We start from the raw sequence: 18,346 nt of genomic DNA on the forward strand, positions 1-18,346 counted from the left end.
GAAATTATGTATAGATATTACAGATGTTCAGCAAATGAAGGATTTTCCTCAGGGAAATTTTGACTTTTTGTCAAAAAACTGAAGACCAGCCTGGTAAGCATACTCAGTGCATATAGAAATATTAGTGCTTTGTCTTTTCAGATACAGATAAATATCTGGGGCTTTTTGATATATGTGGCATAAACAAAGGAGGCCAATGTCTTCCTTCTAGGTGTAAGAACTGCCAAAAGGCCTGAGCTAAAGCCCAATGAAGCCAACAAGAGTCTCCATTTACTTCAGTGGGCTCTGGATCAGGCTGTAAAAACACATACACTGAGTAGGCCCAGAGTGAGGTTTTAGTCTATGATTTACCATGTGAGTGGTTACCTACTGCACTAATTCTACAAATGTGGGAAAGGGATCCACCCCCAACTGCACAGGTTTCTGCAGATGGCCGCACTTCATTTTCCTTTGTACCTCCCAAGTACCATAGTTATGGAATGGCCCTACCAAACGGATGCTCCATCCCCTCAAAGCAGCACGGTGAGGTGCAGGATATTGGCAGCCAAGGAGGTTGTGTCTACCTTGGGTGGTAGTATTATTACCCTGGCTGTGTCTGCACTATATGCACCTCTCCATCGCTTGATCTTTTTGTTGGATTGTTGCTGGCTGTGCATTGCTATGCTAGATTTATTCACCTCTATGCATATGTAAGCTCTACATTATATTTCCTTGCCCCCCTGACATGAATTCGCCTAGCACTACAGGATCATCAAGCTGAGCAGGACGCAACATGCCCCCTTTTACCCATTTCCCCCCATATGCACGGTTTGCATGGGCAGCTGGACCATTTTCTGCAGAGCTCTGCATGCATGAGGACAGAATTGTTCGACAACATTTGCATTCAGTGCATCTTGAGTCACGCTTCTTTGTAGCTGCACGGCACCTGTCCATGGACAGAGCTTAGTCCAGTCCATAAGGAAGGGAGAACTCCCCCTGGGGTTGCATTTATTACTGAAGTCCCCTGAGATTCCAAATTAGGAATATGACTGGCACCAAGATTCTCAAGAGCCACCAGTGAGTGTGGGTGGCTCAATTCTGCAGTGCCCAATTTGGGGCCTGATTTTCAGGGGGTGGGGAGAAGGGTGCTCAACACTTTGAGAACCAGGCCCCTTTAAGGTGTCCCAAGTTAGGCACCCAAAATCACTAGTCTCTTTTGGAAATCTTGGCCCAGGTTAAGAATCAGCAATGATACCTCTGCTGTGATCTTTTCTTTTTAAGCTCTTAGAGATTGAGGGACTATTTCCCGATGAGTCAGTATACAGATTCTTCCCCTCCCTTTCAAATATCTCGACACCCTAATCAAACTGTATTGAAAGCTTTCCTGTGTTTGCATTTTCCTCTCTATAGAATCACTCTGCCTCTATGACTGAAGTAACCTGAGCTGGAAGATGGCAAGAGAAGTTATTTTTTATTACCCTTCAGTACAATGCTCCAAGACACACAGTTACTAAATGTCCAACTGTGACAACCAGTATTATGTTATGTCTAGTTAGAGGCTGATGTTTTGTACATTTTTTGTATGAGGAAGTGATGTAGCTTGCCCTGATTTTTTTTTGTCAGCTTTAATATATTTATGCCAGAATTTAAAAACAAAACACAAACAAACAAAAAGAACCCAACCTCTTTTCTTGTTTAAAGTGTGCACTGAGGAACTACATCTATGGAATTGTTGATGTTGTTATGTGATATTTGTACACAGACTTTTTTTTTGTTTTATATACATTGAAATAAAATAATTATAATAATTCACTTTTACCTTTTATTATCATAGGAAACACTTTGGACAAAGGGACAGATTCTGACCTCAGGAATCTTAGTGTAAATCTGCATTAGCTGCACAAAGATACTTCAGATTTGGCTGAGATCAGGAATCTAACCCAAAGGGTACTGACAAGTAATAAACCCTCAGGCTCTGATTCAACAAGTTACTTAAGCATGTACTTATGTTTAAGTATGGGAATAATCCAATTGAAACTGATGGGACAACTCATGTGCTTAAAGTTAGGAAGGGGTTAGAATCTTGCTGTAGCAGGGCCTGATTGAGCTGGGGCATGAGGAAGATTGTGCTAGTTCTTAGAGAATAACTAAAATAATAGGGTCAGTGTTTTTAATTGATTTTTGTGAGAATAAGTTGATCACTTTAAAAAATGTTAGACTATTCTGCAACGACGACCCACGGTACTCCAATTGACAATAGCATTGGTGCAGGACCCAATTCCACCCTCAGATATATGCACACAACTCCTGCTTGAGGTAAGATGTGCATATTTAAGGGCAGAAATAGGGCCATACAGGCTTGAGGCCATTACTGTGGATTTGCACAGGATTTTTCTTAGGTGGGAGTGTCCATGTTTCATAACTGCATTATAGCGTCAGAACATGAACCTTGCACTTAATCGGTGTCCTTCATTACACTGGTGCAAATGAAAAGCAAAATCACTAAAGTCAAGGGAGTTACTTGGGATTTGGACTGGTGTGACCAAGAGGTCAATTTGGCCCTGATGATCTCCATGGGGTCTGGCACGCTGTTTCATTCCGAGCCTCCAATGAGCCATAAAAATAAATGGCACAGGCCATAATAGCTGAGTCTGCACTTTTTGTAAATCCTATCATCCAGAGTTTTTAACAAACCTGCTCTTTTACAGTTTGCACACTGTTGTCAGAAATAAACTAAGGGGACCCCCTTTACAACAAACAGAACCAGAGCAATAGTTTCACTTTGTGGCTTTTATTTGTTCTTCGGGTTTTCCTGCCTCTTGCTTTTCTAGCATGGTGATAACTGATGTATAGCCCTTTTAAGGAATAGAGCCTCTCTCTGTACTTTCACTGGAATGTTTACCGGACTCTTCCAAGTTGGTGCTGCTTGGCTTTTTTGTATATTTTTTTTCCAAAACCGATGGAAAAAAAAAATCACAAAAAAAACTTGCATCCAGGGTTCTGTCATTTGTTTTTTGAAGAAATGCTGGGATGGTTCTTTGTGTCTTGCCTTATACGTGATTCTTCTGGCTTGGTATTGTCTTGGGAATCTACTTTTTGCCTTGGGAGTGGCAGAATGTAGACATGGGATTGGTCTTAGGGTTCCTGAGCGACCCCCGGTGGAACCACTGATAGGTCTCAGGCTTCCACACTTGGGCCTTGAGCCAAAGCCCAGTGAAATCTGCTCTCTGCAATAGCAGCTCAGCCATTTTCAAACATCAATAGAAAGGAGATGAAAAAGAACCATGTTTCTGTCAGCTGGGTGAGGTAGATCCAAAGTGTGCAGGTCTGCTCTTACAGGTTCTACCCCACTACAGCTGAAACCAGATCAGTAAGAATAGTTCTACCATTGATTCCCTGGCATGGATGAACGTAGACTTTTTTTAAGAACCGTCCTGTCCAGGTTATTAGAGAGACAAAGTGGGTGAGGTAATATCTTTGATTGGACCAACTTCTGTTGGTGAGAGAGACGAGCTTACACAGAGCTCTTCTTCAGGTCTGGGAAAAGATCTCCGAGTATCCGGGCTGACTAGAAGATGGAACCATTGTTTCACATATGTCGTTAGCACATATTCTAAGGGACCATTCAAGGTAGAGTGCATGTGTATAGATGCTAACTACTTACGCTAAAAACAATCTGTTACCCCTTGCTGTGTCACTGGGAGTACCTTTCCCAGACCTGAAGAAGAGCTCTGTGTGGCTTGAAACCTAGTCTGTCTCACCAACAGAAGTTGGACCAGTAAAACATATCACCTCACCCACCTTGTCTCCCTAATATCCTGGGACCAACACGGCTACAATGACACTGCATACAACAATGGAAGCGGTCCAAGTTAAGGTACAGATCTTTCCTGCAGAGTTATGGCTGCACTTGGATTTTCAGACCCTTAATTCCTGAATGCAGCTTCTCTAGTTAAGGCTGCAGTGTAGAAAAGGTTAGAAAATAAGAGTGGTCAAAACACTCAAGGCAACTTGTCTAAATTACAGTCTCCACTGTTGAGCTGCACATGGTGGGAGTTATGGATTCAAAAACTTTGTAGACAAAGCCTAGGTGGTCTCCAGCATAGTTTAATGGTGCAGCAGCATGTCAGAGAGAAAAATCCTCATTCCTACTTCTCAGAGAAACTCTGTTTCACTGCCTGTGACTTGTAGGGCTGGGAAATCAGGGCCAAGTTTCCAGTGAATCTGGTCAAGGGCTGGTTTGGACAGGTCATATCTATAAACATCACAGTAGACTTGCAACATTTCAGTACTTTCCCCTTAAAATTTGGGATTCACTTGAAGCAAAAACTCATGGGTTGGAACTGCTGGGAAGCAAAACTGGGAAATTTTGCACAGAACCCTGCAGAAAAGAGCCACCACCGGACTCCCATCCATTGGGCCTGGTCCGATTCCCATAGATTTCAGTGAGAGCTGGATCAGGCCCCATGCACACGTCTGCCTTCTACTCGATCGAATCATTCTTGTTCGTGCTTTTGTTTTTCCCACCTGTTATTGGCTGCAGACCTGTGAGAGAGGATGGCCACGTTGTAGTGGTTGGAAATGCACCCTCGTCCCCAAAGAGGTGTATTTCTCTTTCAGTTGATACCCAGAACTCACAGATGGTTCCAATATTTCTGGATCAGGTTCAGGAGGGCATGGGGCACAAACGTTTCAGTCCAGGCCTCCCTGTTTTCAGAGGTTGCTGCTTCCTGTTGGGCACAGGTGGTGCCAAAGGAATTTTTGGATCTCTCTCCAAGAATGTTCTTGTGCTGCAGCGTGGGGTTGGGCTTCACCTCCCCACATCAAGGGCAAGACGAAAAAGGAACTCCTTGAGCTGGGGCAGAACGGGGACCCCGGAGGCTCTATCAGGTGCCCAGCGCCTGGATAAGACAGCAGGGTGCAGTTCTTTCTCCCATGTCTCCTCATCCTCTCCATCACTTCCTCAGCATATGCTTTGCTGTTGTAGTTCTGGTCACTCTCTCCCACGACGAAGAGGATCTGACCCTGAGCCTTTTCAACAGGGATGACGCTACCTTGATTTGCCTCCGCTTGAGTGTCCCCAAAGACACTGGAGAGAGAGAGCAGCCCCAGGGGTGTGAGCCGCATGCACTCAGGTTTGTAAGGTATGGGGCTGATGTGGAGATCACGGTAGTGCAGTACAGTCCCGTGAATGGCACTGGTCCCGTTAATGCAAACTGTGGCTGTGATCTGTGGTAGGAACGTTGCCATTGCCAGTGCAATCTCAGCGCCTTTGCAGATTGCAACTACACCAACTCCTGCCCCCCCCACCTGAAAACACACCATAAAGAAATACATTAAACATTAAATTAATGTTCAGCCTTTGTGTGTTTATTCTGCCTTTTAATGATTCCTGTTCTCTGATCAAGTGGCACAACAGTGACAGTCTTATCTAAGCATATTTATTATGGCCATCACAAAGATATCTGGACCTTCACTAGTAAGTCAAGATAACATAAGCATCCAACTGACATAAGTCTAAAAGATGGATATTCACCATTGCACCTTAAATTATGCAAGGCAAACATCAAAACTGCAAATGCAGACTGTATTTGCACATGGCCAGTTAGATGTATGTAAATATTCAGCTTTCTACATGCAATTGTGCAATTAAATTAAATGTGCAATTATAAGTATTAACTGCAAATATCTATCTTGCTATCTCCATATCCAGAACTATGTATCCACTTCCCATATTTTCCAGTTTAAATGTGGCTGTCATACTTACCTTGGAAATGATCTCTCTGTCTCCCTACCATCACCATCACCACCTCTGCTTTTTTTTTAAAAAAAACCTTTGATTACATACATGCTTGTTGATAGCTGGATAGACATTTGAGATAGCAGGCAGGGGCTTGACCTAGTGATGTTAACCCTGCTGAGCAATATGAGTGAAGAGAATGGGGTTGCACCACTAGATGTGTCATCCTTCAGAAGAAGTTTAGATGAGGTTCTGTCTAGTCCATCCCCCATGGAAATCCCATTGCATTTGCCCCCCAAAAAAAATGTTAGATAAAAACCCTGGGGTCTTGACCCTATTGCCTTGCTCAATAACAAGTTGTAGTGCCTAATGCTGGGTGAGACTCAAAATGATAGGACATGTTCCTCTTTGAAACCAGAGCTAGTTTTCCTACAGACCCAACAGGACCCATTCTGTGGAGCAGAGAAGACCGTGATCTAGTCAGAAGGCCAAAGATAATTTGAAGTCTGGAGCACCTCTGAGCAAACTAACAGAAGGAGAATAAAACTTGCAGTTGGTCATCTTTGTCTTCCCCAGGAGGTGTGACAGCAGCGAAGAATACCCTGTTGATGGAGGGGATTGGAGGGAGTTGCCATATGGCTCAGGCAGTAATTCAAGATATGTCTACACTGAAAAAAAATGGTGTGTTCTTAACTCAGCTTAGCTGACCAACATTAGCTAAATTAACATTGGGTTAAAATAGCAATGACGACACAGCAATTCAGCTTTTGATTCAAATTAGTAGCTCAAGTCAAAGATTATATGGGAGAATGGGGGTGAACTCAAGTTGCTAACCTGAGTTAAAAGCCATGTTGCTGTGTCCTCACTGCTCTTCTAACCTGGGTCAGCTAACCCAAGTTAAGAACACATTGTTTTTGCAGGGTAGTTATATCCTTAGACACACAAACTACACCCTATGGAGGTTTGTTGGCTTTCTTCAGCAGTGGTTGCGTTAGGGAGAAAAGATATAGAACTTATCTGTGAGCAGAAAATACCTTTGGATGTCCCAAGAGTATGTTGGCAGCTTCCTCAAAATATTCCAGATCCACCTCATCTAGACAACTGGGCAGATCTTCATACGCAAAGTAAGCTAGGGCCAGTGCAGCAAAGCCATGACTGGCAAGGAGGCTGGCTCGGAATTCAATGAGTCCACCCATGCCACCAAACATGTCAATCAGCCCTGGAAAAGGACCTTCTCCTGAGGAGAACAAGGAAGACAAAATGAGTGAAAAGCAGAGACATAAACAAGGAAAGGAAAGCATGGACTCACAGAATCATAGAAGATTGGGGTTGGAAGAGACCACAAAGGTCATCTGGTCCAATCCCCTGCTCAAAGCAGGATCAACACCAACTAAATCATCCCAGCCAGGACTTTGTCAAGCCGGGCATTAAAAACCTCTAAGGATGGAGATTCCACCACCTCCCTAGGTAACGCTTTCCAGTGCTTGACCACCCCCCTAGTGAAATAGTGTTTCCTAATATCCAACCTAGACCTCCCCCACTGCATCTTGAGACCATTGCTCCTTTTTCTGTCATCTGCCACCACTGGGAACAGCCGAGCTCCATCCCCTTTAGAACCCCCCTTCAAGCACTTGAAGGCTGCTATCAAATCCCCTCTCACTCTTCTTTTCTGCAGACTAAATAAGCCCAGTTCCTTCAGCCTCTCTTCAATAAGTCATGTACCCTAGCCCCCTAATCATTTTCATTGCCTTCTGCTGGACTCTGTCCAATTTGTCCACATCCTTTCTGTAGTGGGAGTCCAAAACTGGACACAATATTCCAAATGTGGCCTCACCAGTGCCGTATAGAAGGGAATAATCACTTCCCTCGATCTGTTGGCAGTGCTACTACTAATACAGCCCAATATGCCAGTAGCCTTCTTGGCAACAAGGGCACCCTGTTGAGAAGCTGAATATGAGTCATCCACTGTAATCCCCCAATCCTTTTCTCAGAACTGCCACTTAGCCGGTCAGTCCCTAGTCTGTAGCAGTGCATGGGATTCTTCCATCCTAAGTGCAGGACTCTGCACTTGTCCTTGTTGAACCTCATCAGATTTCTTTTAGCCTAATCCTCCAATTTGTCTAGGTCACTCTGGACCCTATTCCTACTCTCCAGCATATCTACCTTTTCCCCCAGCTTTGTGTCATCTGCGAATTTGCTGAGGGTGCAATCTATCCCATCCTCCAGATCATTAATGAAGGTTTTGAACAAAACCGGCCCCAGGACCGACCCCTGGGTCACTCCGCTTGATACCAGCTGCCAACTAGACATTGAGCCATTGATCACTACCCGTTGAGCCTGATGATCTAGACAGCTTTCTATCGACTTTATAGTCCATTCATCCAATCCATACTTCTTTAACTTTCTGGCAAGAATACTGTGGGAGACCGTATCAAAAACTTTGCTAAAGTCAAGGTATAACATGTCCACCATTTTCCCCATATTCACAGAGCTACTTATCTCATCATAGAAGGCAATCAGATTGGTCAGCCATGACTTGCCCTTGGTGAATCCATGTTAACTGTTCCTGATCACCTTCCTCTCCTCCAAGTGCTTCAAAATGGATTCCTTGAGGACCTGCTGCATGATTTTTCCAGGTGAGATGAGATGAGGCCACCGGTCTGTAGTTCCCCAGATTCTCCTTCTTCAAAGATGGGCACTATATTTGCCTTTTTCCAATTGTCCAGGACCTACCCCTATCGCATGAGTTTTCAAAGATAATGGCCAATGGCTCTGCAATCACATCAGCCAGCTCCCTCACCACCCTCAGATGCATTATATCCGGATGCATGGATTGTGCATGTCCAGCTTTTCTAAATAGTCCTTAATCTGTTCTTTAACCACTGAGGGTTGCTCACTTCCTCCACATGCTGTGCTGCCCAGTGCAGCAGTCTGGGAGCTGGCCTTGTCTATGAAGACCGAGGCCAAAAAAGCATTGAGTACTTCAGCTTTTTCCATATCATCTGTCATTAGGTTGCCTCCCCCATTCAGTGAGGGTCCCACACTTTCCCTGACCACCTTCTTGTTGCTAACATACCTGTAGAAACCCTTCTTGTTACCCTTCACATCCATTGCTAGCTGTAACTCCAATTGTGCTTTGGCCTTCCTGATTACACCCCTGCATACTCAAGCAATATTTTTATACTCCTCCCTAGTCATCTGTCCACGTTTCCACTTCTTGTAAACTTTCTTTTTGTGTTTAAGCTCACCAAAGATTTCTCTGTTAAGCCAAGCTGGTCGCCTGCCATAAATTCTATTCTTTCTGCACATTGGGATGGTTTGTTCCTGTGCCCTCAATAAGGTTTCTTTAAAATATAGCCAGCTCTCCTAGGCTCCTTTCCCCCTCATATTAGCCTCCCAGGGGATCCTGCCAATCAGTTCCCTGAAGGAGTGAAAGTCTGCTTTTCTGAAGTCCAGGGTCTGTATTCTGCTGCTCTCCTTCCTTCCTTTTGTCAGGATCTTGAACTCAATCATTTCATGATCACTGCTGCCCAGGTTGCCACCCACTTCCAACTTCCCTACCAATTCTTCCCTTTTTGTGAGCAGCAGGTCAAGAGGAGCACGGCCCCTGGTTGGTTCCTCCAGCACTTGCACCAGGAAGTTGTCCCCAATACTCTCCAAAAACTTCCTGGATTGTCTGTGCAATGTTGTATTGCTCTCCCAGCAGATGTCAGTGATTGAAGTCCCCCATGAAAACCAGGGTCTGTGATGTGGAAACTTCTGTTAGTTGTTCAAATAAAGCCTCATCTACCTCATTCTCCTGGTTTGGTGGTCTATAGCAGATGCCCACCACGTTGCTCCCACCTCTAAACTTAATCCAAAGACTCTCAACAGGCTTTTCTCCAGTTTCATACTGGAGCTCTGAGCAATCATACTGCTCTCTTACATACAGTGCAACTCCTCCACCTTTTCTCCCCCGCCTGTCCTTCCTGAACAGTTTATACCCATCCATGACAGTGCTCCAGTCATGTGAGTTACCCCACCAAGTCTCTGTTATCCCAATCATATAGTTCCTTGACTGTTCCAGGACTTCCAGTTCTTCCTGCTTGTTTCCCAGGCTTCTTGCGTTCATGTACAGGCACCTAAGATAACTAGCCGATTGCCCTACTTTCTCAGTGGGGATCAGGAGGCCCTCCCCCTTGAACCCTCCTCCTTGTGTTTCCTCCCGGAATCCCACTTCCCCACTTACCTCTGGGCTTAGGTCTCATCCCCCGGTGAACCTAGTTTAAAGCCCTCCTCACTAGGTTAGCAAGCCTGCCTGCGAAGATGCTCCTCCCTCTCTTCGTTAGGTGGATCCCATCTCTTCCTAGCAATCCTTCTTCCTGGAACAGCATCCAGTGGTCGAAGAATTCAAAGCCCTCTCTCCAACACCACCTGCGCAATCACGCATTTATTTCCACAATTCGATGGTCCCTACCTGGGCCTTTCCTTCAACAGGGAGGATGGACGAGAACACGACTTGCAGGATGAGAACATGATTCAGTGTCAAAATGGCTAGAACTGGAATTGTTGTCACTAGCTAACAGCGCCACTGAACCCAGCCTTTCCCATTCTTACCTCTCATAGCCCACTCCTGGGAGCAGAGCAGAATTCTGGTATCTGCCTTTCTACTTTCAGATGAATCAACTAGAACCCTAGGACAACAGCCCTACTACTGCTGTGACATGGAGCCCAGCCAAGATGGTGTGACCCTAAGAGCCCTTTTATCCTGACTGGCACAGGGTGCACAGTGGTATATAAAAATAAATCCCAGCAAGTCTGACAAATGTGCTACCAACAACACAAAGTTGTCAGAATAGTTATCTAACCAGTGTATTGTAAGGCATCATATGAAAACTGGTGACGTGCTTGCCACGGATATCACTGCATGATGTGTGTATGGTTAACGTGTAGAGCTATCACAGGTTTCAGAGTAGCAGCCGTGTTAGTCTGTATTCGCAAAAAGAAAAGGAGTACGTGTGGCACCTTAGAGACTAACAAATTTATTAGAGCATAAGCTTTCGTGAGCTACAGCTCACTTCATCGGATGCATCCGATGAAGTGAGCTGTAGCTCACGAAAGCTTATGCTCTAATAAATTTGTTAGTCTCTAAGGTGCCACACGTACTCCTTTTCTTTTTGTGTAGAGCTATGTCAGTATGCTAGAAATATGTTACTAAAACATGTTTAGACCAAGCAATTCAAGTTGGGCTGATAAACAGGTTTGTGTTAGACAAAGGTACCTGGATTTGCCAGTCTGCCTGGGTCAAGCTTTGTAAGCCAGAGGCAATGAAAGTATATTTGCATTTAAAGTAAACAAAGCAATCAGTCCAACAGAGCCAACTAAGTGATTTGATAACAATACCCAAAGGACCTCATCTGGTCAATACACTCCCACACTAGATACTGGACAAAGCCCCAAACACATAGTTAGAAACAGTCCTGCCCCAAAGAGGCTACAGTCTAGAAAGTAGATTAACCCTCTCAGTTGGTTATACACCCTAGGGAGGGATGGGGCTGTGCAGGAGTGGAAATTGGGGAAACCACTGAGGAAGAGTCTGAACTTGCTTTCTCTAGTTATATGGAAAGGACTTGCCCACCTGAAATGTTTGAAGATAGACCTTTGAAAGAGAAGAGCCTTAACTGGATTCCTGGGTTCCATAGACTAGCCTATAGACCTATTTCTAATTTTAAACCACAAAATGAATAATGACCCTTTACTGAGCCCCCTCATACAGCTGGATGACTGTGCACTTCAGGTTTCAGAGTAGCAGCCATGTTAGTCTGTATTCACAAAAAGAACCACCCCGTCCCTCTGCTCACCACACATTAACACACACAGGTAGGCATGTGCAAACAGATCATTGTTTTTCCATGTGAACAGTGTAACCGCCTTGGGATCTCCAGTTTGTACACAGAGAGCTCGGTTACTAAGATGAAGAAAGCTCTGCCTGGCTGTTCACCAGAATTGGGACCTATACCTTACGTAGAAACATGAGGCAGATGAGAAAGAGGTGGAAGACAGAAGAGAGAAGATAGAGATACCAGAAAGGAATGGAATTGGGTGAAAAAAGCAAGGAAAATTTGAATAGTCATGAATGAATTTTTTTTGAATGAATATGCTTTGCTCTGCGTGTGTTTGTGTTTGCATTTTACTCGCAGGAAACAGCAAACGGCAAGTCAATGCTGGAAGAGAGTCACTGAAAGTGATTCAGAGCTCATCAATCTGAGTATTCTCAATGGAAACCAAATCCTGAAAGTCATGCTCATCCAGTCATGAAGCAAAATCACCACCACATGACCCATCGATCCAATCGTAACTAACCAACGCAGCTGAGATTTTTTACACTCATGACAAACTGCTGGGGACAATCTTTAGGCCAGGAATTAGTCACAGAAATTATCTGGCAAACAAATGCATTGGAGAAGATTGCAGTCAGTTGGCAGACCATTCGTGAACAGAAAAAGCAACCTTTGCTGAATCAAGACCTTATTTAGGACTCATTCACCCAGTTCTAGAACCAAAGAGACAGGGATTCTCTCACCTGGAGGGAGGAAGAGGGCTCCACGGACTCTGCTGCCCCTGATCTGGACCCGTTGTACTCCGGGTGCCATGTACCACCTCTCCACAGTCTGGCTGGCTGCAGGCTGATCGTGGGGTGAGGAAAGCATGTGATATGAGTTGAACACGTCCAGGCGGACCCGGAAGGGACTCTGCATCACATCCCGCTTCATCAGCCTATGGAACAGCTTTTCCGGCTTCAGGCACTGAAACAGACCCATGGGCTGCACACCAGCGTAATCCCCTCCAGTGGCAGCAGCCCGCTCCAGGTCCACCTCGCCAGCCTTATCTGACCAGTAGAATGCTTTGGAGCAGAAAAGCACCCCTTTCTCATCGGTCAGAGAGGCTTGGAGGGTCACCAGCTGGGAGGGGGGCAAGCCAGAGACCTGGATTCTCAGTGGTTCATCAGCAAGGGCTATCTTCGGGGTGACTGCAAGCCTTATCATGGCTTATGCAGGGGCTGCCGGTGGCCCACAGGTACCTGGGAAACAAGGAGAGATGAAAGGACGAAATTAGGAATACCAAACAGTTGAACTACAGTGTGCTGAAATAGGAGGTAGGCATGGAAGATTCCTATTAAGTCAAGCCATCCAGCCCATTGCCTGGTAATACTTCGTCTTGCTCACAGCAAATGCAATCACAATGGCATGAACACTTGTGCACCGTGAGCAGCACTTGTGCATGTGGCTATGTGGTGCACTAGGAGGTTTCAGCAGCAGTCACCAAGGTATCACTGAATCAAAGGTCTGAGTGGAGCTCACGATTCAGAGAAACTCATGAAAAAACCATAGAACAGCTCAATTGATTGTGGGACTTAGGATTTCTGGATGCCACAGGGATTGTTGATCATAGAACAAGGGGCTCGTCTGCTAGTTCCCTGCGTTGGCATAGTTTTTACTGCAACCTCCACACCCAGTTAAGATGTAAATAGCAATGTGCTAGAGGTGCAAGGACCACATTTCTCAGGGTTTGAGGGAGAACATGTTGAAATCCCACTGAGTAGAGCCAACTTTTGTTTGAAACTTGTTCCTCTTTTCTTTTAATATGTTACAGCACCCCAGATAATTCAGGGACTGGTGCTCTTCAACAGAGGGAGTTAGAGGCCAGGCTCATCTCTAGCTGAAGCTGAGGGTTTCTGAATTATGGGGCCTTAGAGGAAAGGTTTGAGAGCTGATTATTTTCCAGAACTAAGCAGAATGATCCTATGAAAGCCTGTATTGGCTAAGGCACTTATTTGGTGCCCAAAGTGCTCAACTTTATTTGTGTCAACTGGTTGTCTCTTCTTTTCCTATTGTATTAGTTATTGAGGGCCCCTCGACAGTGATAGCTGGGTATGAAGTATAGCTCTCTGGGCAGAAATAGTGGTAATGCTTTGTACTTCTACAGCATCTTCCATGCCAGGACCTCAAGGCATTTGACAAGCCTTCATGCAAGCATCTGTGACGCAGTTAGCCTCAGCACTCCTGCAAGACAGAGAACTATTACTGTAGAGCTGTTCACTTTAGTACTAGAGGTGCTGGTGCCAAAGCACCATCTTTGTGTTTTCATCCTCCAGGGCATCCTCTGCCAGAATGCACTGCCACGCGCTAGAAACAATTGCTCATTTTCCAAATCCACATATAAGAAAAAAATTAGTATGTCCAGTTCTACAGTGTGACTTACATTTGCAGCACAGAGCACTCAAGTGACATTCCTAAAGCCACACAACAAATCAGGATCAGAGCCAGGACTACTTCCAAGCTGCCCTGACTCCTAAATCCATTCTTGGTATTAGTGAGGCCACTTGTTTTGGGAATGTGGGACTTTGCCTTTACCTAATGACCCATTGGTTATACACAGAACATTCTCCCTTAATTATTTCCTAACAGACACACTCACAAAGACATTCTCTGAGTATTTTGCTGATTCCACAGAGGCTCACACACCTACCCTCAGTCCCTACAGGTTCACAAGACTGCCTCTCTCACCAATCACAATAAGCTCCTGTTGCAGTCTTTCACCTCCTTACTCTTCCCCTTTCCTGGCTTGGGATGCAACAAAGGGAGATTAGCTTCCTGCAAATTTAAGAACAGATTTTTATACATATTTAGCGACCTGAAGATGCAAATATCACTGAAATCAAGGGGAGTTAGGCACCTAGTGAGCTTTTCAAAAGCACCTAAGTGCCTGGCTGCAGTTTGAGGTGGGCACGTAGCTTTTAACATCTAGCCCTTAGCACCCCAGTGGTCAGCAATTTTGCGCAAGCCTTTGAGCCCAGTTCTTACCTGCACCCTCTAGGCTTCACAAGCGTTCCCAAGTCCGATCCTGTCTCATTGCAAATCAGCCCCAGTCAGTTTTCCCATAGCTTCCTGCAGGGCTACTGTGAAAACACCATTGAGAGAGAACCCTGCAGGAAGACCTTTGCCCCTGAGAAATCCTAGTTTGGCTGGATTATGTAGTAAACGACTGCTTCTAAATTAAAAGGGGAGAGGCTGGCCGGACCAATAGATTCAATCTCCTCCCCTTCCTTCCCACACTCCCAGCCTGTCTCTTGTCTCCTTCCCTCCGCATCTCTTTCCTAATCCGTCCCCTTTTCCCTCCCTGATCTTCCTGTCCTGTCCTGTCCCCTCCTGTGAGAGGGAAGGGTCAGGAGAGAGAGAGAGGAAGTTTCAGAGTGGTAGCCACGTTAGTCTGTATCAGCAAAAACAAGAGGAGTCCTTGTGGCACCTTAGAGACTAGCAAATTTATTTGCGCATAAACTTTCGTGGGCTAAAACCCACTTCATCAGAAAAGAGGAGGAGGATTTCAGGACAAGGACAAGGAAAAGCACTAGGAAGTGGATTGGAGAGGTGAGCTCTGTAACCCGTTCCTTGCTGCCTGGGTGTAAGTCATTATTTCCTGAGCATCTTTTGGGTGCTTTGAGGATGAAACATCACCATTCAGATTGCCACTAAAACTGTTTTAACTTGATTCAGCACTGCCAAGAGAGTGCTTCACAAGCAGGGTGGAGTGACTTAAATCAGCCAGTTAAATCACTGAGCGGAAAGCCTTCAGTTAAATCACTGATTTGAATCTACTGTCCCATTTGTACTTCAGTTATTCGCTACAAAAAGGTGCATTCTCATTGGCCAACGTAACCATGTTGATTTATAACTAAACAGAGCGTTTATATGGGATTTGGCAACATCTTTTTGCTACCTAGAGGGTGCACTATAACCACATACATTTATTTAAATCATTATGTAGCTTAGTATTTTCAGATTTCTATTGTGCATTTTTAGTATTTTAGAAACTGATATATGGAGTCATGAGTATTCATAATTTGAGAACTGAGCCCATCAGAGCTCAGGTAGGAAGGGGTTAGAAAGTAGGAGTATTAGACCATGCAACTGGGCTCAGGGGAGGCACCTGAGAGATACATGATGGTGTCTGAGGCCAAATCCCAATGCCTGTGATGACTTTGCCAGTTTATTGCACTTATAGCAAAGTCCCTGGGTCCCCCACAGGATCAAGTCCTTAATACAGGACATGACCGATTGTGCCGTATTTATAAAGCTTGACCACAAAAGTTGGATATTTGCTCCCTGATGCTTTCGTTATATAGAAAAGCAGCCTTTAGCTCAAAATTCTTGATAGAGGCTCACGGATTCAGAATATTTTAATTTAAATGTTTTAAGAGATTATAGTAAGTTTAGGCCTTAATATATTTTATATTAAATTCAGATCTCATTTTAAACAGATTTTTTTAAACAAAAGAACAACTTGTAATTTAAATCACATCCAACTGAAATTTAAAAAAAAAATTCCCAAAAATATTTTTCCAGCTGTTGAGAAAAGACTAGCAGTTATCTACCTATTATAGTGGCACCTTTGACCATGTTAGCTGAACATCAAAAAGAGTGCATGTGTGCTTCTCTCCATCCGTCCAGAGGGGATAACATAGTGGGCAAAGATTAGGTTTGAAATTTTTCAACTCCCTCAAAACAAATGTTCAGATTTCAAAAGGATCAACTCAGTCCGTCATCCTGTCAAGGGCTGGATTTAGGGGCAGGTGACTCAGGGGGCCAGGCTTGTGGGGGTGCCTGGCCTGGGGTGCTGTTTTTGTTGTTAGCGACAAAAGGGAAAATAGAATGTTTGAAGTAAAAACATTTCAGGTGATCCGTACGTGGATTCATGTTTCACTAACCTCCTGGAATGTTTCTGTAAGCTTAGAGGAAATGAATTGGCCAGTCTTTAGATCTCTCTGATGCTGTGCTTCAGTTTGCGGGGAAAAGGCGAGAAAAATGACTTTCTGAACTAACGGACGAGGGTTAACATTCTAAGGCTGTCACCTAAGTGGTCCATACAATGCTGGTGCACAGTTCAATTTCTTGATGTTAGTATATTTCAGTTATTCTTACAATTAAAAAGTTTCCATAAGCTTAGAGAAAACTAATTTTTGTATTTGCTTATATATGGCATGAATAAATACAGATTTACAGATCCTAGTGTGCAAATTTATCATCTTATGTCACAGGGATCAATCATGCATGCAAGACATGCATCAGTCATGAAATGGGCTACAAATGCAATAAAAGTAAGGTATTCAGAAGTTTAACAAATGGAGGGAGCGCCAAAGACGCTCCTCGCCTATGACGCCATTTGGTCTAGGGCCAGCCCTGATTCTGCCGAGGTAGATAATTGAACTCCATACAGTTTACCATTCATGGCTCTTTAAGACAAAGACCCTCAGGTAACTTGGTTCAAAAACCAGGTTCTGTCACTTCGTATAAACATTAAAGATCCCCTTGCTTTCTGTGAAATTATGACTTTGGGCGGGTATCTTTTTGCCATCACTTCTCCTACACCTGCTATTCCACACATGCCACCTGCCTGCTCCCTTTCACCTCCCCTATGGCTCAATTGCAACAATGAAGCCATTCCTATAGATACATAGTGTATTATGTACTTTAGGCTCCTTGAAATTAGGGCACTCCATAAAAATATGAGAAACACTATGGGATTTGGTTATTCTCCATTCCAATCCTTTTTGCAAGGTACTTGCAAACTTGAATCACAAGAAACCACTAACAAGACTCCAGTATTTAGAACATCTTTATTACACAGAAATAATGTAAATTCAATAGGCAGCAGGTTTAAAACAAACAAAAGGAAGTATTTTTTTCACACAACGCACAGTCAACCTGTGGAACTCCTTGCCAGAGGATGTTGTGAAGGCCAAGACTATAACAGAGTTCAAAAAAGAACTAGATACATTCATGGAGGATAGGTCCATCAATGGCTATTAGCCAGGATGGACAGGGATGGTGGCCCTAGCCTCTGTATGCCAGAAGCTGGGAATGGGTGACGGGATGGATCACTTGATGCTTACCTGTTCTATTCATTCCCTCTGGGGCACCTGGCATTGGCCACTGTCAGAAGACAGGATACTGGGCTAGATGGACCTTTGGTCTGACCCAGTATGGCCGGTCTTACGTTCTTATGTAAATTGTTTAGTAACACTCACCACGTTCTGAGTAGATGCTGCTAGTGCAGCAGGCTGTATATAGCTAAGCCTGTAGTTAGTAAACGGAGTTATTAAGGACCCAACAATGCCTTTGTGGTTTCTTCATCTTATTGGAGCTATAGAACTTATTCTGAGGGAGTTCTATGGCCTGTGTTATATAGGAGTCAGAATAAATGATCACAATGCTCCCTTCTGGCCTTGGAATCTATGAATCAGCCCTCAACCATTTCCTGCCTCCCACAAATTATGGGCAGATTTATATATTTTGGGTTTGCTACATTGCCTCTATTTACACACACTATGCTAGGTGCTGATATGAAGGGTATTTGAATTACAAATGAAGATCTTTCATAGTTTATGTGAGGATAGTTTAGTTGGGGTTGGTTCTTGTTTGAGCAAAGGGTTGCTCTAGAAGACCTCCCGAGGTCTCTTCCAACCCTAATCTTCTGATTCTATGATGCGTTTACAATTCCTAACTTGTAGTATGACATGGGTATCTCCAGAAGTGTGCTTGTGCTGAGTCAACTCTTCTAAATATGATGCAGTGTATACCCTGTCCTGGC

General features: G+C 44.3%; 2 protein-coding genes across 6 annotated transcripts in view; one reads left to right on the forward strand and one right to left on the reverse strand.

The window, feature by feature from the left end:
- The window catches only part of PLPPR1 (phospholipid phosphatase related 1), a 194,627-nt gene extending 191,885 nt beyond the window's left edge, over positions 1–2,742 (forward strand). The window contains exon 8 of one of the 3 annotated variants that reach the window (XM_038403876.2): positions 1,390–2,177. In XM_038403876.2, coding sequence (XP_038259804.1) covers positions 1,390–1,422 — 33 coding nt within the window. In that variant the 3' untranslated portion in view covers positions 1,423–2,177. Of the gene's footprint in view, positions 1–1,389 lie in introns of all 3 variants that reach the window. The other 2 variants (XM_038403875.1, XM_043514958.1) reach the window with 2 other exon arrangements.
- BAAT (bile acid-CoA:amino acid N-acyltransferase) lies at positions 1,432–14,767 on the reverse strand. 3 transcript variants are annotated; one of them, XM_043514957.1, is made up of 5 exons: positions 14,563–14,739; positions 14,266–14,352; positions 12,282–12,779; positions 6,754–6,956; positions 1,432–5,289 (listed from the first exon to the last, which is right to left on the reverse strand). In XM_043514957.1, exons 3-5 carry the CDS (start codon positions 12,742–12,744, stop codon positions 4,693–4,695), a joined length of 1,263 nt encoding a protein of 420 aa, XP_043370892.1. In that variant the 5' UTR covers positions 12,745–12,779; positions 14,266–14,352; positions 14,563–14,739; the 3' UTR covers positions 1,432–4,692. The 3 variants fall into 3 exon arrangements, with proteins under 3 accessions (XP_043370892.1, XP_043370891.1, XP_038259802.1); XM_043514956.1 differs by having other exon boundaries at positions 14,228–14,352; positions 14,563–14,738; XM_038403874.2 differs by lacking the exon at positions 14,266–14,352 and having other exon boundaries at positions 14,563–14,767.
- Between the last annotated feature and the right edge of the window lie 3,579 nt (positions 14,768–18,346).

Source organism: Dermochelys coriacea, chromosome 5, assembly GCF_009764565.3.
Source record: "Dermochelys coriacea isolate rDerCor1 chromosome 5, rDerCor1.pri.v4, whole genome shotgun sequence".
Taxonomy (NCBI): domain Eukaryota; kingdom Metazoa; phylum Chordata; order Testudines; family Dermochelyidae; genus Dermochelys; species Dermochelys coriacea.